Below are 25,310 nucleotides of genomic sequence, written 5' to 3'. Positions count from 1 at the left end.
ATATATAGGGCCTATACATAGTCAGACCTGTGAGGGCCAGGCTATACATAGAAAAGAATGCTGCAACACGGAACAGAGGGTGCTGCTTTTTCCACACAGAACTTGATCGGTCCACGTCACCGAAGGACATCTTCTAATATGTTGGTTAACCTTTTCCAGGGACCACAGCTATGAGATAGCCTAGTCCCAGAATGGTGTGTGCTCTTGCCAACTCTATTGCTGCCATTTTCAAGCCAAACAATTCCATAAGCAGTTGGCAAGAGAGCAGAAACAGACGCTATGAGATTCTGTGTCATTAAAACACACAATCATTCTAGCAACTATTAAGTAGTTATAAAGGTTTTATATTCAACTCACTACAGTTGATGAATTTATTGTTGATTTTAGGAAATTAATTTATTTTTGAACAATATTATCCAATATGTTTTCATGTTAATGGTTGGTTGTCTGTTGTGTCTCTCTAGTGGCCGGTTTTCAGTCTGGAGGGCAAGGTCCCAGCAGTGTCCAGAGGGGGGGACAGTGGTGAGGTCAGTTCCCTGTCTGGAGAGCAGAAGCCTGATTGGCTGGGCCTTGCCACGATGCAGCTGAGCCAGGGAGACAGTGGTGGGTCTGGCCCCTGGCAGACAGAGAGCAGCCTGGCTAGAGTCCTGGTCCACCGTGGGAGACATGATGGACACCGAGGACACCAAGAGCCTGGACAGCAGCGACGGAGTGGTCCACCTAGCTGAGGAGCGCAGCGAGAACCACTCTCCTCCATCTCCGACATGGTCCACCTAGAGCGGGAGGAGGAGGAGATGCTGGCAGAGGAGGAGGAGGAGGAAGAGGACGGGAGCCTGGGGGAAGAGGAGGAGCTGCAGGCCAGTGTGATGAGTGTGCTTGGGGGAGAAAGAGAACTGGCTGAGCTCAGGGAAGAGGAGCTGGACACCCAGGAATTATTACCTTCATCTGAGGTGTCAGCTGACCACCAAGAGACTATGGATTTAATGATGTCTGTGGCTGAGGAGCTATTTGTCCAAGAGGAGCCTGCTGAAGTATCCCACGCCACCACCGTCTCTATGCCCATGCCAGTTTGGAAGCTAGAGCCCCCCTCTGCCTCCTCTACTCCTGTCCCCTCAATACCTACACTAGCTGAGTTACATTCAGAACTCCAATACTCTATGCAGGAGCAGCTCCACCCTCCCCCGGTCCTAGGACCAGGAGCGCCACAGCCACCAGATGAGAGACAAACTAACAGCCAACCAGAGTCCTTGGTCTCGCTCCACGCTGCCCAGGAGACACAGGAAATCCCACCAGTGACGCAGGAGGTTCCGCCAGAGAAGACAGAGGCTGAGCCTGCTACATGGCTCCCTGCCACTGAGCTACCTGTGCTGCTGTGTGGGGGCGCTGCAATGGTGGCTATTGTGGGAGTGTTAGCTTATGGGGCTGTGGCCTACTGCAGAAAGTAGCAAACCCCTAACCTGTGAGCCCCAGCAGCCATATAACCCAGGTCATTTCAAATCTACTCTAAACTATTCCACCAAGTACATACTGGATTTTACACAATGCATTTCTTTGCATCTATGTAGTATTATGAAGGTTGGTTGCATTTTTTATCTATTTCCTGTGCTAACTCAGTTCACGGAAGAGCTCAGGAGATTTGGAAGAGCAAGAATTTTGGTTTCTCTGTAAATTCACAGGAAATTACACTTTTAAAATATCTTAAAAATCAGATCTTTGTTTGTTGTTTATTTTTTGTCCCCGTCAATGCACTATAAAATAAAACCGCACACACGCACGCACAGACACACACACACTAATTATGACTATAGTTGAGCCACTTCAAGGGGTATTGTATAATTGCTTGTTCTGTGTCACTGTGGGCAAACTCAGTGACTATGTTAGTTTTTGATCAAATGTATTAGTGGATATTCATCTGTATAGTGACTCAGCTACAAATCAGCAAAGGGCCAAAGCTTATGTAGCAGGTGTGGATATCTGGGCTTACAGTAATGACTCTGCACTGCCCTCTGGTGCTCAGTTTGCTGTAATACAGAACAGCTGCAATTTGTCTACACACTGTAGAGATGGATTTCCGGTTTAACATGGCAGATCAATAAAGGTCTTCTGCAAGCCCTAGAGAATTGAATGCACTCAGATTGTGCTCTGTGCTCCAATATTTTCCGACATTGGCTGCTGTGGGGGAAATAGCTTTGATAAGCGAATGTCCCTTTGCCATTTTTATTCCTTGTGAAACACACTATGGTTACTCAGCAAACATTCCCAACCTTAATTCTCGCTCTGTTATAAAAAAGTAATACATTTTAACACTTTCTATGAAGTACATACATATACCGTTTTTTTCTTTGAACTGAAGGATTGACTAAATTAGATGTATTATTATAATTTTCTGACATGGTGTGATGTGTCTTTACTACCTCCTAGTGGCTATGTGTGGAACAGTTTTTCCTGTTGTGGATATAATTATAAGTGACTCATGTTCACATTTCCATGTCCATGGATTCACTGGCTAAAACTTCAAATGGAAAGAGTAGAAATTACGTTATTAATTCTGTATTATTTCATTTGAAATTATATCTAAAACAATCTCAGAGCTATACATCACATTTTCTTCTATATAGTACATGTGATTAAAGTTTCTCTATGCATGTTGGACCACAAGCCAAAGGTTATCTACACTGTTGACGTTGACTGTCTCAAATTCATTCATTCTCCGTTAATAGCAACCAGTGGCATCTACAGTTACTTTGATATAGTGAGAGAAAAAGACATTCTTGCAGAACAAAAAATGATACAAAATAACAAAAGAAACTCAACATCCATAATCTAAATATATGCCCTGACCATAACATGATCTCACTGATATAGTATTACAACCCTGTTGCCTCACAAACTTTATTCCACAGATCTAATCTGTGTCAGTGCCTTTAGTACTTCTTGATTTTCATTGAGTGCCAGTAAATAAAGAAGTTGAATAGGTGTCGACCGTGTTGCGGTTACACTGCCCTTCCCTCATTGGTGTTGATATAAATAGACCTTTTCAATAGAGCCTGCAGAGAAGGGGAAGAAAAATGCTTCTTTGTTTGAAGAGATAAAGCGCCCTCATGGCTGCTTTATGATTAAATGTAAACACCTTGGCACAGACACGCACTCATACACACCCACGCACGCACAGACCGCTCTCAGGTAAATATGTCAACCTCAATCTTCCTGCTATGGGTTAATTGTTAGAACTATAGCTGTGATGTTGTAATCAAAACATGTACTTGATCACAATCTATACAAATACATTTAGTAAATAGAGGGAGTCAAGAGAGCCTGCATTATTGGTTGCATGGTTGTTGTTTTTGATTTATAGTTTACTTTTGACAGAAGTTTGACCATGTTAATGTGTGCAATGGAAAGAAAGCTAGAAGCAGAGAACGTTTAGGCACTGTGGTTTCTAGCATTCGAGCAATGCTAGTCACCTAGAGGAAACCCCACACAAGCACACACACATCTATACACACGCACACACATGCACCCAAAAACTGTCTAGTTATATAAATGTAGGGTCTAGTTCAGTGAGTGTAGACAGCGGTTTTACAGTATATGCCATTGTGTAGGCTAGGGATACGGATAGATATAATCTGTGCATCTTTATTGCATTGTGTCCATAATCTTTTAATCTACCCATCCAGGCAAGATCACCGCTGTATTCACACTCAGCGAACCTGAAAGGGGAACTTCAGGAGTCAATCCGTTGATATTTAAAACGTATGTTGGCAGCATCTAAGAAATGAACTTCTCAAAAATCCCTTGTTTATTTGGAGAGGGAGGAGTTGGGATTTGCGGACAAGACAAATACTTATACTTGAACTATGAATCATTAACAATAGCTTTTATGACATAATGCATAGATCGGTTCCACAGTTCCAGTCAAGCAACACATATCTATTGATAAAAAATTGTGATAGCTGTACAACATATGGTTGCAACAGTGACCATATGGTGTGGCCCACATTGATTTACTGGAATATTGAATAATTATGTTAATCATCTCAAAAAGGTTCAATCTATGTAATCTACTCACAGCAAGTTATACAGTACTTATGTATTGTATTTTTATTATTTTTATCATCACTTAGTTTGTTTAATGCTTTGAAGTATGTGAACATTAAATCAACATTAAATCAACAAATGCTGTTAAAAATATAGAAATTGTGGTGAGTACATTAGCAATCCCTAGTGGTTCAGAGGGTGCAATCACGTTACACAAGGTTTTAACAGGTGCAGATGATTCCATCATTAGAATTAGGGAAGTATGGTTTTTAATCATTTACTTTTCAGTCTCCTGCTGAAATCAACACTCATCATGCACACCTTATTGTGTTTGTCTTAGGCATACAGTAATATCCATTACAAGTCAGGATAAATCAGCAACATTGTATCATTTCTAAAACCAACAGATTGCTAATCTACTGAAATACAGATCAACTATTTACCAGACATGATGCAACACTTTTCACTACTTTTGATAGATCAGGAGCCATCCTGTGTGTCCATAATAACTTACTATGAAAAAAGGCTAGATGGGCTAAAGGCTATATGGAGCTTATACTCAGGCTTTAGAATGGGAAACTAATAGGGTTTTTATCACTTGATGTCAATGACTACAGTTTGGTTACAGATACAGTGCCTATAGAAAATCTACACCTCCTTAGATTTTCTTCACATTTTATTATGTTATAAAAAATAATAATTGAATTGTACTTTTTTTGTCAACGATCTACACATATTCTGTAATGTCAAAGTGGAAGAAAAATGTAATTTAAAAAAAAGACGAATGAAAAATAAAACACTAATATACCTTGTTGAGATAAGTATTCACCCCCCTAAGTCAAAGCATGTTAGACACACCTCTCGCAGCGATTACAGCTGTGACTCTTTCTGGGTAAGTCTCATAAAAGCGTTGCACACCTGGATTGTGCAATATTCCCACATTATTCTTTTCAAAATTCTTCAAGCTATGTCAAGGTATTGGGGATCATGGCTAGACAGCGATTTTAAAGTCTTCCCATAGGTTTTCAAGCATATTTAAGTCAAAACACTCAATGTATTCTTGGTAAGCAACTCCAGTGTAGATTTGGTTATTGTCCTGCTGAAAGGTGAATTCCTCTCTCAGTGTCTGGTGGAAAGCAGATGAAGCAGGTTTTCCTTTAGGATTTTGCCTGTGCTTAGCTCCATGCTGTTTATTTTCATCCTGAAAAACATCCCAGTCTTTGCCAATGTCAAGCATACCCATACCATGATGCAGCCACCACCATGCTTGAAAATAAGGAGGCAGTTACTCAGTGATGTGTAGGATTTTCGACAAACATAAGGATTTGCATTTAGGCCACAAGTGTATTCCTTTTCTGTGTTTTTTTTTTCTTCAGGATTACTTTAGCGCCTTGTTGAAAACAGGATGCATATTCTGTATATTTTATTCTTCTTTTCGCTCTATCATTTAGGTAATTATTGTGGAGTCACTACAACTTTGACCCATCCTGTTTTCTCCCATCACAGCCATTGAACTCTGTAGCTGTTTTAAAAATCATCAATGGCCTCGTGGTGACATCCCTAAGCAGTTTCCTTCCTGTCCTCAGTTCAGTTCAAAAGGACGACTGCATCTTTGATGTGTCTGGGTGGTTTAATACATCATCCACAGCATTACTATTAACTTGACCATGCTTAAAGATATATTCAATGTCTGATTTGTTATTGTTGCCCATCTACCAAGCACTGACCTTCTTTATTAGGCTTTCAAAAATCTCCCTGGTCTTTGTATTTGAATATGTGCTTGAAATGCAACGACTATATATTAGTTATTCAATTTTATTAATTTGTAAAAATGTGTAGAATTTTCTTTTCACTTTGACATTATGGAGCATTTTGCATAGATCAATGACAAAGAATGACAATTAAATCTATTTCAACCCCACTTTCTAGTGCATCATATTGTGAAAATAAAGTGAAAGGGAGAGTAGACTTTCTTTAGGCTCTGTACGTGCTAGCCATGTCATACAATACACTTAAAACACAGAAGATATCATGGAAATTATATACACATTTCCCCCAGCAGTTCAAGGGTCTCAGATTTCAATTTACAGTAAAGTCTATATTTACTGAAGAGCATTTATGATAAGATAATATGTATGTTAATAAATATCTACCCAAAAATGCTAATTAGAATGCTATTGGAAGATATTCCTGGATAAATTAAGTCATAAGAGAGGTTATTGTTGTTCATGTGATCTGATCTAGTAACAGTGTGAAAGAGTGATTGTGGGAGGTGTATCTGATCTGCTCTTCCAAAAAGAGAAGTGTTGCCAACCACGAATTGACGTTGACACATTTAAATAGACCAATCTCTTTATCTGACACTTCGTTTTAGCCGAAAGGTGAATATTGGGGCTTACACCACTATATATACACTTGCACAAGTACATCCATCTCACACAGACAGTGGTCAGACACTGCTTGCCTTGTCTGAAGTTTACACTCAAATATACAAAATGGTGAGTCATGACAGATTGAAGATCAATTTAGTTTTAATTTTAAATACATTCCATGTTGTTTTTGAATAAGGCATTTATTCCTATTAATTCTGTAGCTGAACTTTTCTCCTAATTACGACATTGTAGTTGATTGCATGTTATTGATGTTTTCCTAGATCTCACTGGATAATGACATCAACCAGCACTTCCAGGATGCAATTGATGTGATTCAACGGCACTCTGACGATCCGTATTGTGATACAGGTAAACTTATACTTCAAAACTCATTCCAGAATACCAGATTTAAATCTGAAAGCTAACAATCACCATCATTATATTAGGCACGGACATTATTGTTAATATTTTCTTTGTATTGAGCATGTCAGAAAAATTATTCAATACATTTTAGTCTCATTGGTTCTGGCAGTGAAGACTATTCAATGACTATATTTTTCTCCCTCTACTTAGAGTATAAGTACTTTGAGCCTCCAATGCGATCGAGCATAATGTGCTGCTACCCCATCACCCACCCTTCTGATGTGCCAGGGCCATATGACTGGAATGAGCAGACGGTGAGTGTACAGAACAAGTGGTTGTATTTGACCAGTATAGTACTATTGACTGACTTCTCCAAGTTTGCACAACTGTGATGTAAGGTTACAGTACATGTATGTGTCATGTCTCATGTGGATGTGTCTGACCTGACCAGTTATTCTCTCCTCGTCCTGCCAGTCATGGCCTCATGTTGTTCCTTACGGCTCACTGGGTCCGTCTGTGACCATGGACTACCCCCAGTTCTACTCCATCGCACCGCCACCGAGGAGCGGCAAAGGTGAGCAGTGTTTGGCCATCAGCGATGAGTGTTGACAATGTCTGTAAGAGATGTCAGAGTACATCTACACATGCTGGAATTGAACATGTTTCTACTACCTCAGATTTTTGATTGGCAAATATCAAATTGACATCGTTACAACTGAATCTCTGCCTGTTTATGATTTTATTATAACTAAAGTCAACCTTTTCATCTCATCAGGTCGCAAGAAGCTGCGTCTTTATGAGTACCTGCATGAGGCTCTGGGCGATCCCAACACGGCTGACTCCATCCAGTGGACGGACCGTGGCAGCGGCACCTTCCACTTCATCTCCAAGAACAAAGAGAAGTTGGCCGAGTGCTGGGGCAAGCGCAAGGGCAACCGCAAGACCATGACCTATCAGAAGATGGCACGGGCGCTGCGCAACTACAGCCGAACGGGCGAGATCGTAAAGGTGCGCCGCAAACTCACCTACCAGTTCAACCCGTCGATCATCCAGAGGCTTGGGGGCATCAGTCACGTCATTCCCCCGCTGGGCACCCCGGGCTGGCCACCCTGGGCGGGAGGTGCTCCTCCACCAGCAGCATGCCCCAGCTGAACAGGCTTACTATGGCTCTGCTGCTGCACCTGACTGGCACAACTGGTATGGACATTACTCCCTCCAGGGAGACTGTGATCTTGCCACAAGCTTCACTTCATCCACAGTCACCAAGGCGTGAACTCAGGTAATGTCACTGTGGAAAATAACAGAGGTTAAAAGCTGCTTTAGCTCACTGTCATTTCATACTGCTACTCCTGCATACTTTTGTGGAGGTCAACAACTGGGCCTTGTTATGCAGCCATTGTGTTATGGGTGTCAGGAAACGTAACGAAACATAAAGAAATGTACAAATGTTTACTCTCCGTTAGTTATGCCATTTAAAAGAAAATGTAATGACCATTGATCAGGTATTGTGGATCATTGAATATGTAAATAATGAAAATATATCAATTTTTTTTTACCTATGAGAACTGTGAACCAGTTACAAGCATTCGGTGTGGGTACTGTACATGTAAAGGGAAATAACTACAATGTTGGATTCAAATAAGAACATGTATTACTGCATGTCATTTTGTAAATAATGAATTTAAATCCTTTGTAACTCACACACATTGATGTATTTTAATAAATCATTTTTGTATAATTTGTGTTTGTACTGTGTATACGGTTTTATTTTAGGCAATGAATGATTCATCACTGCATCAACACTGACTTCAACACTGACTTCAACACTGACTACATAACTGTGATATTCTTGCTTACCTAACAATGGTGAAAATGTCATGAGTTCCAACAAGTGTCCCATCCTTGTTGTGTCCTAGGAAAAAAAGAGGGGGCAAAAAAAGAGAAAACCATGAACTTTGTTGAATGAGCCAAAGATGTCTGCTTGTGCAACGGCAATAACAACACTGTCTACCCCTCACTCACAATTCCCCATCAATCCACACTCTGTAAGACATGAACACAAGGTGTATCCCAAAAGGCAAACCATTGTGATAAGTGCTGTTTTCTTGTCAAGAGAGCCCATGGCTGCTCTTATCTTGCCCAGCGGTGAGGATGTGGTCAGTCCTGGGAGACAGTGCTTCTCTGGTGGTGGGCTTTGTGGGGTGGTGGTCATTGTTCCTGTGGTGAAGGTTTATTTACGGTAGCCTAGTTGTGGTGAGTAGTGCAGGCCAGGCGATAAGCAAGGCAGCCCCAACTGGCTGTCATGTTGAGGAGGCATAATAAAAGCCTGGGTGTCACACAGTTCCTTCATGCATTTCATCTAACACACAACTCTGTGAAAAACCTGGGATCAGGACCTGTGACTGCAGCAATCTACGTGCATCCGACAACGATGGTAAATATGAGACCGTTATAAGCATAAGGATAACTGCACAGTGATGTATTTTGACGTCACACTTTCAAACTGAACTGTATGTGTGAGTGCTGTGCAATTTGAACCGGTTATCTTTGTCAGAATTCTTTCGAAGACAACCAGACAGATCTGGAGGTGATTTTGGACATTCTGGAGGAACACTACAGACAGGGCACTGGAGATGGCAGAAAAAGGTTATTCTCTATTAGCGTTATGAATCACACAAATAAATGGATTATTGAATATTTTTAATGCCACCTCTTTTTCCACACTATTGCAGTGGGAGGCGTCTGTGCTTTGCCTACACCAGTGACAATGGAAGGAAACTCTGGTGAAACTTGTTGTGATCACTGGTGCCATGAGGAAAAGGTACGCATTCAATGATATAAGCGTCCCCATGATGCTTAGGTCAGCCTGTCATAGACAGCACTTTGATCTGTGAAAGATACACAGTATATGGCTATAGTTTATTGGGCGATGTTCTGCCCTTCTCAGTCATACAACTCGGTTAAAAAAAAAACACGTGTTTTTCAGGCCCTGCAATCACATGGTGGCTACACAACAACACTACTGGACCAAAACAACCCTACACCGCCTGAGAAAGGGACAGACCACACATTGCCACATACTATGCCAGCAAGACCAGCACCCACACACCACACTGGACCTGGTGAGAGAGGCAACTTCCCTTTTTGTGGTTAGCAGATACTGCCACTGGAACTCATTCTGCCCTGAGGGACCAATGCCTAAAGAGACCTGCCTTTAACTGTAAAGGACAATGGTCCCATACACCGCTTATCTCTGTACGTTTTACATACATACAACTTTACCACTGAACACCATCACAGCTGGTCATCTCAAAAAGGGATTTTTATTATCAATTATGACGGGATATTGTTAACCGCTCCACTCTATCTTATCATTGTTACTGTGGTTACAAGTAGAAAGGTGCGTCTGTTTCACTTCTTGTTTGAGATGCTGGAGAACCTTGGCATGGCCCACTGCGTTTCCTGGGTGCCAGCGGCAGCAGACGGAGTGATCCGCTTCTCTTCCCGGAACAAGGAACAGGTAGCAGCACTCTGGGGGCAGAGGAAAGGCAACAGGAGGCCCATGACCTACCAGAAGATGTCCAGGGCGCTGAGGAACCACACCCAGTCTGGAGAGATCTTCAAGGTGAAGAAGAAACTGACCTATCAGTTCAGCAGACCGACCTTGAGTGCCTTGAGGAAGTGCCATCAGGGAAAACTGTAAAGGACACATTTTCACATGAAAAACTGTAATCTATTGTAAATATCAATCATCAATTAGATCATCATCAATTCAATCATCAATCATTTGAAGACTGACTTGATTTAGTCTATAGATTTTTATCAGTAGCTAGGCCTGCTGTGTGAGATTTTACACAGACAGAGGTATGTGACTGACATGTATTGTAGGCTTTTGCTATAGGATACTACACTGAGTGTACAAAGCATTAAGGACACCTGCTCTGTCCATGACAGACTGACCAGCTGAATCCAGGTGAAAGCTATGATCCCTCATTGATGTCACTTGTTAAATCCACTTCAATCCGTGTAGATAAAGGGGAGGAGACAGGTTAAAGAAGGATTTTTAAGCCTTGAGACAATTGAGACATGGATTGTGTATGTGTGCCATTCAGAGGGTGAATGGGCAAGACAAAATAAGTGCTTTTGAACAGGGTATGCAACTCAATATTAGGAAGGTATTCCTAATGTTTGGTATACTCAGTGTATATGTAATAAACATTTGAATACTCCATGTGTCACACATATATGAGCATATAAGTATTACACATACTTACACATTTACATATATTATACACATATACACTGACTATACAGGAACACCTTCCTCCTAATATTCAGTTGCAGCCTACAAGGTGTTGAAAGCGTTCCACAGGGATGTTGGCCCATGTTGACTCCAATGCTTCCCACGGTTGTGTCAAGTTGGCTGGATGTCCTTTGGGTGGTGGACCATTCTTGATATACACGGGAAACTGTGTGAAACACACAGCAGTGTAGAAGTTCTTAACACAAACCAGTGCACCTGGCAACTACTACCATACCCTGTTCAAAGTCACTTAAATATTTTGTCTTGCTCATTCACCCTCTGAATGGCACACATACACAATTCTTGTCTCAATTGTCTCAAGGCTTAAAAAGTATTCTTTAACCTGTCTCCTCCCCTTCATCTACACGGATTGAAGTGGATTTAACAAGTGACATCAATGAGGGATCATAGCTTCCACCTGAATTCAACAGGTCAGTCTGTCATGGATAGAGCAGGTGTCCTTAATGTTCTGTACACTCAGTGTAGTATCCTATAGCAAAAGCCTACACTACATGCCAGTCAAAACAGTTGAAGTCGGAAGTTTACATACACCTTAGCCAAGTACATTTAAACTTAGTTTTTCACAATTCCTGACATTTAATCCTAGTAAAAAAATCCTTGTCTTAGGTCAGTTAGGATCACCACTTTATTTTAAGAATGTGAAATGTCAGAATAATAGTAGAGAGAATTATTTTTTCAGCTTTTATTTCTTTCATCACATTCCCAGTGGGTCAGAAGTTTACATACACTCAATTAGTATTTGGTAGCAGTGCCTTTAAATTGTTTAACGTGGGTCAAACGTTTCGGGTAGCCGCCACAAGCTTCCCACAATAAGTTGGGGGAATTTTGGCCCATTCCTCCTGACAGAGCTGGTGTAACTGAGTCAAGTTAGTAGGCCTCCTTGCTCGCACATGCTTTTTAAGTTCTGCCCACACATTTTATATAGGATTGAGGTCAGGGCTTTGTGATGCCCACTCCAAGGCCTTGATTTTGTTGTCCAAAAACCATTTTACAACAACTTTGGAAGTATGCTTGGGGTCATTGTCCATTTGGAAGACCCATTTGTGACCAAGATTTAACTTCCTGACTGATGTCTTGAGATGTTGCTTTAATATATCCACATAATTATCCTCCCTCATGATGCCATCAATATTGTGAAGTGCACCTGTCCCTCCTACAGCAAAGCACCCTCACAACATGATGCTGCCACCCCCGTGCATCAAATCAAATCAAATTTTATTTGTCACATACACATGGTTAGCAGATGTTAATGCGAGTGTAGCGAAATGCTTGTGCTTCTAGTTCCGACAATGCAGTAATAACGAACAAGTAATCTAACTAACAATTCCAAAAAACTACTGTCTTATACACAGTGTAAGGGGATAAAGAATATGTACATAAGGATATATGAATGAGTGATGGTACAGAGCAGCATAGGCAAGATACAGTAGATGATATCGAGTACAGTATATACATATGAGATGAGTATGTAAACCAAGTGGCATAGTTAAAGTGGCTAGTGATACATGTATTACATAAGGATGCAGTCGATGATATAGAGTACAGTATCTACGTATGCATATGAGATGAATAATGTAGGGTAAGTAACATTATATAAGGTAGCATTGTTTAAAGTGGCTAGTGATATATTTACATCATTTCCCATCAATTCCCATTATTAAAGTGGCTGGAGTAGAGTCAGTGTCATTGACAGTCATTGACAGTGTGTTGGCAGTAGCCACTCAATGTTAGTGGTGGCTGTTTAACAGTCTGATGGCCTTGAGATAGAAGCTGTTTTTCAGTCTCTCGGTCCCAGCTTTGATGCACCTGTACTGACCTCGCCTTCTGGATGACAGCGGGGTGAACAGGCAGTGGCTCGGGTGGTTGATGTCCTTGATGATCTTTATGGCCTTCCTGTAGCATCGGGTGGTGTAGGTGTCCTGGAGGGCAGGTAGTTTGCCCCCGGTGATGCGTTGTGCAGACCTCACTACCCTCTGGAGAGCCTTACGGTTGAGGGCGGTGCAGTTGCCATACCAGGCGGTGATACAGCCCGCCAGGATGCTCTCGATTGTGCATCTGTAGAAGTTTGTGAGTGCTTTTGGTGACAAGCCAAATTTCTTCAGCCTCCTGAGGTTGAAGAGGCGCTGCTGAAGAGGCGCATCACGGTTGGGATCGTGTTCTTCGGCTTGCAAGCCTCCCCCTTCTTCCTCCAAACATAAAGATAGTCATTATTGTCAAACAGTTCTATTTTTGTTTCGTCAGACCAGAGGACATTTCTCCAAAAGGTATGATCTTTGTCCCCATGTGCAGTTGCAAATCGTAGTCTGGCTTTTTTATGGCGGTTTTGGAGCAGTAGCTTCTTCCTTGCTGAGCGGTCTTTGAGGTTATGTCGATATAGGACTCATTTTACTGTGGATATAGATACTTTTGTACCTGTTTCCTCCAGCATTTTCACAAGGTCCTTTGCTGTTGTTCTGGGATTGATTTGCACTTTTCGCACCAAAGTACGTTCATCTCTAGGAGACAGAACGCGTCTCCTTCCTGAGCGGTATGTCGGCTGCGTGGTCCCATGCTGTTGATACTTGCTATTATTTGTACAGATGAATGTGGTACCTTCAGGCGTTTGGAAATTGCTCCCAAGGATGAACCAGACTTGTGGAGGTCTACAATTTATTTTGGGCTGATTTCTTTTGATTTTCCCATGATGTCAAGCAAAGAGGCACTGAGTTTGAAGGTAGGTCTTACCTGTAAAATCTCACACAGCAGGCATAGCTACTGATACAAATCTATAGCCTAAATCATTTAATGCTTTATATACTCAGTGTATATTTAGGTAATAAGACTCGAGGGGGTGTGGAATATGGCTAATATATCACAGCTAAGGGCTGTTCTTAGGCGAGACGCAACACTGTATACAGCCCTTAGCCATTGTATATTGGCCATAAACCAACGTAATTAGAAGAGTAAAAATAAATGTTAAACCCTTGGTATAAGGTCTGTTATAACCTGGGTGGTTCGAGCCCTGAATGCTGATTGGCTGACAGCCGTGGTTTATCAGACCGTATACCAACGGTATGACAAAACAAATATTTGAACTGCTCTTACTATGTTTGGTAACCAGTTTATAATTGCAATAAGGCACCTCTGGGGTTTGTAGTATATGGCCAATATACCACGGCTAAGGGCTGTATCCAGGCCCACCGTGTTGCATTGTGCAAAAGAACATGTCTTAGCAGTTAAATATTGGCCATATACCACACCCATGTGCCTTATTGCTTAAATATACCACGTATTTCAGGCAATCAGCATTCAGGGATCGAACCACCCCAGTTTATAATATATATTTAATAATATTTATGTTTCATAATGTTTACTTAGGTTTCTTTCTTGTTAAATGTTAATAAAGTATAATAAATGTCATGAAAAATTATGTAATTGAAACATACCCAAACCACATGAGTCGTGACAATGTCGGGGGACTAGTTTGGTATTTATGCATTTTCAATTCATGAAATAATCCATTCCGTTTTCAACTAAATGTAATTATGTTTTTCGAGTCAAATTTCAACATTTGCATGATTGGAACTAAATTCACCCGGTGAAAAATATGTGGCCACTGTGGAGCGCGTGCATAATTATTAATCTCACCTGCCCAGTTGTTGGCACCACTGAGGTATAATAACTGTTGACACGATGGAGATATGCCATGTTTTCACCTGATACACGGCTATGTAAACGTTTCTTTGAAAAGGAATGTAGGCCTATTGTTTATACGTAAAAACCAGTTGAGACAACGCTGCAGAGTGCCGAGGTGAGTTCGGGCTACTGCATTTTCTTTCATAGGCCTATATTTTCTTCATGGGCATTTTCCGTCTGAAGTTGTTCATGAAGAGTATGCAATGAGTCAGTGTATTCATTCTGCCAGTTGCTAAACTAGTTTCTATTGGACAAATTCAGTTATGTTTCGTTTCGTTTGCTTCCGTTCAAGAAACGTTTTGAAACAGAATCGGCGGAATTAATACGCCCCTACAGGAAGGGTTTAAATTCTATAGCCGATTGACTGAATAAAAATAGTTAGGTTGGCTGTTAGCCTAATTTCTACAGATACGACTGATTTAAGTTCGATTAGGCCTACACGGGTGGCTGTTCCTAGGTGTCATTAAAAAACAGGTTTTTACCTTTATCTAACTAGATCAGTTAAAATCAAATTATTATGTCCATTAGGCCTACCCCGGCCAACGCTGGTCCAATTGTGCACCGCCCTATGGGACTCCCAATCACAGCTGGATGTGATACAGCCTGGATTTGAACCAGGGATTGTAGTGACACCTCTTGTACTGAGATGCAGTGCCTTAGACTGCTAGTGCCACTTAGACCTTAGTGCCACTTGTACAATAGCCCTAGACAGTGCCAAAATACGGTTGGTTAGAGGGGCCCATATTGAAGTATTATGTTACTGCAGTAGGCCTAAAAAGGAAGCATTTTTCTTTGTCATTCAAGCTCCATGGACTGAAGAGCTGGAGAGCTGGAGGGTTTGGAAAATGTTCAGCAACCAGTCCAGAGAGGGTCATATGCCTCTCCTCTCAGGAATGCCTCCTGGGCCCAGTTTTTAATTTAAAAAAAAAGTATTTTGTTTATCGGATAGGATTAAATGAATAAAAAAATAATGGATTAATCATTGTCTTAAATGGAGACCCGCCTTCTATTCATTCTATTTGTTTGCATTTAATCCTATCCGATAGCCGAACTCCGGATAGATAACCTTTAAAAAAGTTTGCCCTGAAGTCAGAGAGACATTTGATCAGAGCATGGGGAGTTCCATCACCATAAGGAGGAAGAAGTGAGTCTATTTATAGTCGACTTTCCATCCTACCCTCAACCTTTAAAATGGGCCATTCTCCTCTGGGAACAGAATTATGCGGTAATGAGCATCACTGTAATAGCAGTCTCTTGGCTGGGTGGGATCCTTTGCCTGGTCTGTGTGATTGTCATCTCTCCTTTTGTGTGAGGTTAATCATTTGATGTAATCATTGACTAGAGTATGTCTACATACTATTGGTCTGCATGTGTACATGCCTGGGAGCATGTCATGTGTATGTGTTGGTGTTAGTTTCATCATGTGTTTATGGGTAGAATGGTAAGAGCTGTTATGCCCTTGTGTGACCAGCAAGGGTCAGTGTAGTTCCACTGTGGGGCGCTGTTTACCCCTGGTTGATCCTATCAGCTCTCAAGGGTGACTTCATGGCTAAATCTCCCCTGTGATGCCAACTCCTGCCCAGACCAAGCAATTCCAAATGGTTTTGTGTGCTCTTTGTAGCAGACCCACATGATACTGCCCTAAGCCTTGCATTTACCACTGGAGCCCACTCTGAGTTATAAATGGGGTACAGAGCCTGTGTGTGTCTGTTACCAAGAAAGGCCACATACTTGTTAGGTGAAGGCAGTCACCTAACACTAGGCCTAAGTAAGGACACATTTTTTTCTTCATGAAATCTGTCTGGTGTGAATCATTCAAGTCTTTCACGTTATTAGGAGACAATGTGCGTAGTAGGTGTGCAGGACATATGCAGAGATTCAACAAATTAGTCGCAGGGTTTATTTTACAAAGGGCTTTACTGTCCCATTTCAATAGGATAGCCTGAAAGGCTGCAGGCAGAGATGTTGTTTCAGATACAGTCAACAGTCTTCTGTGGTCTTTTGTGTTCAATGGACAGGGGCAGCACTACACTGGTATTGGTCACACCTTGGTATGTTGTTGATACAGTGAATGATAGCACAAGATGCAGTGGAACAGTTTTCAGGAACAAATGAAGTGTTGGGGAAATGGGATCCTGGTGTTGAGTGGTTATGTTAAGTTAAGTCTCAGCAGGACCCTGGGACTGCCCACAATAAGAAGCCCTCATTGTGTGTTTTATAAAAGCTCAAAGATGACCTCTCCTTTTAAGTCCCAACAGCTTTAAGCCTTGTTGACCGAATCGTCACAGCCTCTCTAGAGACCACTGCCTGATTTATCACTCACCCGACGTGCTAAAAGGTTAATTAGCCTCCTAGCAACCGTACCAATCTCAAAATTCTCTATCAAACCCTCTTTCCATGTCGGATATGTCAAATGTCAAGGTTCATGACAGCTTTCTATCTATAGGCCATATAACCACCGCCCAGGCAGCTCTCCAGTATTTATTGGCCCCGGAGGCAGGCCTACTTACTTGGACAGCATCCCTCGAGGACTACACAGATCTGACACTTGGCAAAAAGTCTATATAAGCTTGTCTTCTCAATCTTTTTATGTGCAGCGAACCCACAAAGTCACTCCAATAGCTCTTGGTATAGGCCTAACAAATGTGACTGAATCATCAGGAAGTATCAGATTAATCTCACGCCTGAAATGTCTCACTGGCTTTTATGCCCTATTTACCACGGTTCCTAACTGACCAGTCTCCTCCCTCATTGCCTTATTTTGTTCCCTACTGTTTCTATTCCGGAACCCTGACTGATGCGTAGCGTTGCAAAATTCCTAGAACGTTCAATAAATTCCCGGTTTTCCAGAAATCCTGGTTGGAGGGTTCCATATTACGGCCTGTCTCTGGGAATCCTCCAACCTAGATTTTGGGAAAACCAGGGAATGTATTGAAACTTCCAGAATTTTGGCAACCCTACTGTTTTTTTGCCACACACACACACACACAATGTCCATCTCATTCAGGGTTGATAGCCTGGGAAATCCAGTTGAACACTAAATAAATCCAAAATGTTGTATTCCCAAAGTGCTGTTTATTTTGATACTGTATAGGCAATGGATGAGAGAGCCTCTGTCTGCCTTCTATATATTACAATAATGAATTAAGCCACAGTTGAAATGTTCTGTCCCATTTCTGTTTTTTGAACGTGCATACATGTATTACTCCTAAAAGTGTATCTATTTCACAAACAGTGTGTTATCTGTTCTGGTTTTGACATGGTATTTTAGAGTTCCAGGATAGTAGCGTATGTACCCCTATCACACCTGTACAGAAAGACATTTGTTGCCACACAGCCCTGTGGGGCCAGTGTGAAATTCAAAGTATACTGGCGGCTGGCCAGTTATGTATGTCATAGTGCTAACCTCAGCATCCTTTCATCTGACAACCTTCAGGAAATCATTAGAAACCAATCATTTTGGTAATAATTTTTCACCACTGTTTGGACAAGGAATTAGAGCCTTTAGAATAAGAACCACACCTCTGCCAGAGTCTCCCCAACCAGCACCACACCGAATCCCTGGGAGAGTAGCCTATAGAGCTGGCATAGAGGCCAGTGAGGACAGTGATGCTGGGGGCAGGATGGAGCTGTACTGTCAGCTAGAGAGAGGAGGGGCCTGCTGCCCTGCTATATAAAGACAGGAAGCCTGACTCTTCTAGATGTGTCACTGTGCCGCCTCTCCCCAATTGAGATTCCCATACTGTCCCACACTGCCCTCCTCATCTCTTCCCATCACTCTGGTCTGTGGGTCCCAGAGAATTTCCCTGGTGGTCGCCCATCTTTATCTCTCTCCCTCTGGACTGAGGGCTCCCACGTCCCACCTGGCCTCCCATACAATCACGCTGGTCTGAAGGCACCTACCTACCTGCAGCTTTTCATTCGTTGGGACCCGGCTCAAGATGCCAGAGCCCACAAAGAAAGGTAGGAGTGCCCCTGTTCTTGTCACTGAGTGTACAGAAAGGATTTCAGCAAACTGTACTGTACAACCTGTCCTGAAGCAACGCTGCATCTAGGATCCTGCTTGTTTAATGTATAACAGCTGATAATGCATATGTTATTTTACATTCATGTTGTGGTTACTGGTTGATTTTCTCTACTGGCATATACTATGAGGAAAAGTTCCATTAACCCTTAATTCCTTTTTCTTGTGTAAATAAGGGCAAAATATAGATTTTTTATGGTTTATTTTGGTGTTTGTTTTATTCATTTGTTGGCCTTATTGACTAGTCATTTTGCATTAGACAAAATAAGTTCTCCAAACTCTACTTTGAGAGTTCCCAGGAATTTGCTCACGGTAATTGAGACAGTGTCTTTGGCGACAACAGTATTGTATTTATGCTTGGATGTTTCTACCTCATTTGTAGAGATGGAGATTCAGGAGGTTTATAAAAAAAACTGTTGTTGCTGCTGTTAGCATGATGGACAGTGGTCTCATGGTGATTAGGAGCCCACTGGAGGGAGACATGATGAGCCCTATTGGGAGAATGTTGATGATCCCTGGTGCTTTGCGCTGTGCTGAGCTGGACACAGCAAAGAAGACCCCTGAAGGGTGATGCAATCTGGATGGACTCTTGGGATCGTGTTGGGATGAAGATGCCTTCCGGTGATGGATACATTCTGTCCTCGATCTTGCTGATGACTGATGAATAGATGGCAGGGTGGATGACATGTTATTGTGCAGCAGAAGCCAAACAAGATCCCAAACCCATCCCCATATTCAACTCCATATTCATCTCCCTCCTCCTCTCTATGGCAGAGCCCTCAATAGCATATTGCTGCTTGTCTGCATAGACCTAATCACTCTGTGTCTGTCTTGTCTGTAATTCTGCTATTGCTAGTACTTCCTTCTCCATTAGTTCAGGTCTTTGGGAACTTTTTAGTAAGATATTCCCATGTACAGGAACAGAACAGTATATTCATCGCTTGGACACCACCACAACGGAGTGAATAAAAAGTTTTATTATAAACCGTTCATCTTCTGGTGGACTGTATCTTTATCTGCAGCAGTATTCGCACATCACAAATGGTACACACTCTCTTCTCTCCACACATACATCCAACCACTCTACCTGTGTATTCTCTCCCCTGCAGGACAATGGGGCTTATAGGCTGGAATGGGAGGGCTTTGCAAGATTGCTTTCATGGAATTATTCAATAAATATGGTGGCAATAAATTTTGGGACTAGACCAGGTATGCAGCAACCGGTCCAATCCACCTTTTGTCATCTTTAAAAGTCAGCTGTGAGCACAAAAACATACCATTCACTTTACTGGCCTCAATCAGATTTCAGTACCAGTTTATTGTTTGCCCGTGTTGCTTTGATAGGGCTCTCGATAAATGTCAACATCTCAATGTGGTGTAGCAGAGGCTGGGTGAGCTAGAAGTTTAACATCTACAACATCTCTTTGGGGTGAGGCACCATGAGACTGTTGGACAGCTTAGCTTCCTGTTGTACACATAACACACACTTTACTATAAAGTGGGTTTTATTAGTACAGGAGAGATGCCTGCAGAAAGTTTATCCAGCATAATAAACATTCATTGTCCCGTCTGAAACAAACACACAGGGAAGGGGAGGCAGTTGCATGCCAGTCCACACAAAACCGCCTTCCATAAATAGCTGCTCTGTTGCAGAAGACTAGATAAATGACTGTGAAAAAAAGTATTGTTGTTATAAATGACTCTGAACAGCTGAATAGGAAGAGGCTGCTGGATGTGGTGTTGGTTTAGACTGCAGACCCAAGTCTTTAAAAAGCAGGATGAGAGATGACAGACTGACTGGCTGGCTGGCTGGCTGAGTGACCCTTGGAGCTCCTGGGACCTGGATTCCTTGGTCCCTGAAATAGTTCATATTGAGTGGACTTTTAATCCTCTCTCGGTCGCTGTCTCTCGCTCTCTCTCTCTTGTGCTCTCACTCCCTCCCCACTCAACACACGCCATTGTCACACCATCATTTTAGATGATGATTCACTCAGGCCACTCCCACTCCCACCCAAAGTCAAAAGACCAGCATCATCCACTACACTGCCTGCTTTCAGCAACAGTCTTAGGTTTCAATGGGAAGAAAGCCCATATCCTCACCTCTGTATATTTACAACCGCTCAGCCCCCATCATTCTCCCTGCTCCGTTACCTCAGACAGCATGGTCGTCACTTTCCGAATTCCACTCCACATAAATCAAGCCTTTAGGTAAACAACACAGGGAGACCCTGTTGGCTGCTAATCACCAAACCACAGCCCCACATCCACACTGAGGTCGTCAGCAGTTCCTTTCTGTGGCCTCTTCACTTCTAGCAGCACTCATTCTCAGCGCTCCTAGGAATCAAGAGTTAACATTCTGCAACGAACAGACACTTTCCCTTATGTGGACAGCCGGTCCGACTGACACACAATAGTCACAAAGAAAGGGTGTTGATAAAAGGTGTGCATTCAAAAGTTCTGGGGTCTATATTAAGAAGAGACGGCAGCTTGGCTCTCGTTGGGGTCACCATGAGCCCATCTGTCTGCACAGCAACAGGGGTGACAGCTGAAGATACCTGCAGCATGGTCAGCTGCACTGGGGAGTTCACTGAGGTGAAACAAAACCTTTCTCTGCGGTCAAAGAATGCCTCCCTGTAGTGCACATTGATGCGTGTGTTTGTGAGACCCTATAGGATTCTGATGTGATGAACTAACATCAAGTTTTTGGTGAGGTGTGACAATGTCTAAATTTGAACTGGAGTGTCTGATGGGAATCACGAAAGATTGGCTGGACATTATGGTTCTAATAGTGTATGGACTTTGGATTACAGTATGTACAGTGTTACTGTAATTAGGCATACAGGGATTTAGGAATGAGATATGGATGGGAGTTGCTGTATATTATAAAGACAGAGGAAATTGTCAAAGGCAATAGATGTGAAGAGAGAGGGGAGAGGACAGAGAAGTCACAATGGGGCATGGCAGACAGTCTTACAGAGAGAGAGAGACAGGAATGGCACTGTAATGCACAGTATTTCTCCAGATCATTAACAAAGGACCCGTCGTGCCTGGCACAGGGCAGGGTGGCAAGGCTGGCATCCCTGCAGAATTCACAGGCTGTTGTGCCAGGCCCAGTGCTCATCGCTGAGTGCCACTCTGTGGAAATGGACAGGCTAGCAACAGAGCTGTGCAAGTACACTGTCATCACCTTCCAAAAATTCCCCCTACACCCCCTCTCTTTTTCCTCTCCTTCCCTTAGTCAGTCAGTGGCCATGTCCGATATCTGGCTTGCCTACTACTTGTTTAAACTGCATACTGTGTACTAATTGTACCACACACTCTTTAGCACGCACTGTTTGGTAAACAGTATGCCATGGCCGAAATGTACTACTTTTGGTCCGTTCAAGACAACTGGGAATGCGGAAACTAAATAAGCTCTGACTGGGAAAAATCAGAACATCGGTGATCTTCAGATCAAAGAAGTCGGAGCTCAAAGTTGATGCCAGAATTTCTGACTTGTAATTCCGAGTTGCACGACTGTTCAAAAATATTTTGCCCAATCGTAGCAGGTTTTTTCTCACGTTCCCCGCTGTCTTGAATGCATCGTCAGTTACGTCTTCACATGAACTAGAAAGGATCGTCTGTAGACCCACCCAGTGACTTTTCCGTGTTGTTGTTTTGGGCTTACGTTAGCTAAAAAGTTAGCATTTCGAACAATGTATTTGGAGTAAACTTTTAGTGTACCGTAGGCCTATGCATTTATTAATGGAAGAGTCACCTGAAGCTTGAAAGTAATGAGAGATGCAGTAGAGGAATGCAGTGCTGAGGCAGATGGCTCGTAACAAGGACGACTGGCTACTACTCGGGAACTGTGGTGGTGAGATTTCTGGAACACAGAGCTGCTGAGGCATCACCAAGTGGGTGCTATACATTGTGAAAGAATTCCAGTAGCTACCCGACTCCCAGAGCAGCCCACAACAAGATCGTTACCAGACTATCTTCATCAACCATGTCCCTGACCTCCTTCCTCTGATCAAGCCATGAACTTTCCCTCCATCTTTGAAGGATGCATGCACTCAGACTTGGCCTCTATTGGTTGACCTAGCCAACTATAGCTAGGCTACTCATGATGATGTATTGGTTGACTTATCCAACTGTAGCTAGGCAACTCATGATGTATTGCTTCTTTGTTTTTTACTTTGTACGCACTTTGAGATTATGAAAAGCGCTATTGAAATGTAATCAATTTATTATACTAAAGATGGTTTATTTAGTTTAATAGAGCAAACACCTCTGACGAAGGCCGAGAGGCCGACACGTAAGCTTCAATAAAAAAAAGTGCTATTAGCGAGAGCATTGTGCAGGTTTCTTTTTTCATCATAAACAACAGTGAAACTAGTGAAAGCAGTGTGCGGGTTTCTCTTTTCTTTCAACTTATTGAATTGTTACCATGCACCTGGAACTTTTAACTCCTGAAAAATATGGAAAAGGATAGCTTCAGGCATTTAACATATTACATGTAAAAGCCTATAAAAGGTATTATGCCAATTGCAGTATATTTCTCTGGAATACTTGCACTTAAAATGTATATCTTCACATTTACAGTACATGAATGTGCCAGTGAAGCATAGGAAATAGATGGGAACATGTTGTTGCGGACACAACATTCGGGTATGCAGACACAGCCACTCTCATAGTTCCTTTTGTCAATTACTAAGACTCCACCATTTTAACCATCCTATCTACTTTGTGTGACGCAAGTACCCCCCCACCCCCACACAAAAAGTCTGTGTTTTCTTGTACTGTATGCAGATGTGAGTGGTATAAGCGTGGTTATCAGGCTCAAAGTAGAAATCTGTTATTTTTGATGCCAAAGTCCCTGTGGGATTGATATCGGTCTTGGTGAAAGTGCTTTTCTTGTAGCCTCTATCTGTCACTGTCTGCTGGAGTCTCCATGTCTGTGTTTGCCTGTTACTATGTAATCCATCCTCAGTCTACCAGGCTAATGTGACGATTGGGTGGAATTCCCTTTCCTCCAGTTTGCATATTGACACACGACATCAGAATGGGACTTTGTGAAACTTGCATTAACATTCAATAGGAAGAGGAAAGAGGAAGAACCACTGTGTTGTGCAAAGTGGATATTTTCTATCTAACCTTCTGGTAAGAACTAGACGGAACACACGTGACTCTGTTTCACTAGCCCATTAATAACATACAAGGTAAATGTTTAAACCTGATAGGCTAGGGCGTACCAAGGGATGTATAGAGACTTTGATCCACTGAGGCCTAGCTTTAGGTCCATTAATAGGTTAAGATTGTAGTGTCCAAATAGGTGCCATAAACCCGCTGTGCAGGTTTGCTCAGTCCAGACAGTGCAGAGTTCAAACAACGTGTGTCAATTGGTACCTTTATAATCAGTTACTACTATATAGTGTCCAGACACTGTGCACCCAGGGATGATGTGGCTCACTGGGGACATAAGACATAGGCTTATAGCAGTAGCATCCTAGTCATGATACTATACATTAAACTGTGTAACATGTATACATCCAACCTTCTCAATACTTTTAGAAAAACGGTCACATGCTGCTTTGATGTGTCCAGTTACAGTATCAATATTTTGATAGTTGCTGTGGCGCGCAACACATTTTTGACCTAAATCAAAAATCACCACTTTTGAATTGTTCTCTTTTGTCTCTGTTTTGCAGATGAGACACCCAATGGTGAAAAAGGTCAGTAAAGGGTGATGCCGAACAATGTTCTTTCACCTCACACAGCACTGGCTTTGAGCAAAGAAGTTGGTATGAGAGAATTATTATGGTAAACATTGGTTATGTCATGCAGGAGAGAATGTATCCCATATTAGGTTGGCAGTTTTGGTCTATTGGATGGTAGAAACCATGTTTGTGCAAATGTGAAATCACATTAAGGTACGACTGAGGCTGTATGTGATGTGACTACTCCACTTCGACTTCAGTGTGAATGTGGAAACACGGTCGCTGGTTTAAACACTGTAAAAGTGTAAATGTCTACATGTCCTTGGCAATATAACTGTTGTATTACTGTGGCTCAGTGGTCAGTGGTGACGACCGAGTGGTCAGAATCTACACATTCCCCTGGCGGACTGGCTGATCCAGGCCTGTTGATTCAGCTGACGCTCCTGCCCCCCCATGTGACCAGGACGCTGGCATGTTATTGGCCGCCTGCCGGCACCAGGCTTTAACCTTGGGAGCAGCGTCTTGGGCCTGGGGCTTCGTACAGTGGGGGGAATAGCTCTGCTCACACACAGGTTTAGGCTAAATGTATCCCTGGCCGGGCACTGATTTGATTTTACGTACTTCTCTGAAAGTATTAAATCGTAATTGTGCCATAAATATCGCAATTGTGCTTCAGAATGAGAATTGTCTCAGATTTGAGAGTGTAGTTTAAAGTCAAAAGTAAGAATACTCCAGAAAAATTTGGACAAAATTAATTCTGAATAAACCTGTCATACAGTAAGTGAAGGACAAATTTGAACCCTGTAATGTATTTC

The 25,310-nt window shown here is 42.3% G+C and overlaps 3 protein-coding genes across 3 annotated transcripts in view; all 3 read left to right on the top strand.

The window, feature by feature from the left end:
- Window positions 1-821: 821 nt before the first annotated feature.
- si:ch211-214j24.14 (uncharacterized protein LOC559160 homolog) lies at window positions 822-2,440 on the top strand (the record flags this gene model as incomplete). Its single annotated transcript, XM_024372806.2, is given in 1 exon segment — window positions 822-2,440. A coding segment is annotated over 1 exon segment (624 nt), but the record flags the coding sequence as incomplete, so codon positions are not given.
- Window positions 2,441-6,275: 3,835 nt separating this feature from the next.
- LOC112216996 (transcription factor Spi-C) lies at window positions 6,276-8,513 on the top strand. The gene is given in 6 exon segments (XM_024377184.2): window positions 6,276-6,536; window positions 6,692-6,779; window positions 6,984-7,087; window positions 7,248-7,347; window positions 7,549-7,853; window positions 7,855-8,513. Coding segments are annotated over 6 exon segments (792 nt in total). The 5' UTR covers window positions 6,276-6,533; the 3' UTR covers window positions 8,047-8,513.
- Window positions 8,514-18,458: 9,945 nt separating this feature from the next.
- LOC112216997 (myosin binding protein C1) overlaps window positions 18,459-25,310 on the top strand; it is a 36,195-nt gene continuing 29,343 nt past the window's right edge. Inside the window, 2 exon segments of the mRNA XM_042298001.1 lie at window positions 18,459-18,735; window positions 24,487-24,510. Coding sequence (XP_042153935.1) covers window positions 18,714-18,735; window positions 24,487-24,510 — 46 coding nt within the window. The 5' untranslated portion in view covers window positions 18,459-18,713.

This window comes from Oncorhynchus tshawytscha, linkage group LG15 (assembly GCF_018296145.1).
Source record: "Oncorhynchus tshawytscha isolate Ot180627B linkage group LG15, Otsh_v2.0, whole genome shotgun sequence".
In the NCBI taxonomy this organism is placed as follows: Eukaryota; Metazoa; Chordata; class Actinopteri; order Salmoniformes; family Salmonidae; genus Oncorhynchus; species Oncorhynchus tshawytscha.
This window is presented reverse-complemented; position numbering and strand designations above follow the sequence as displayed.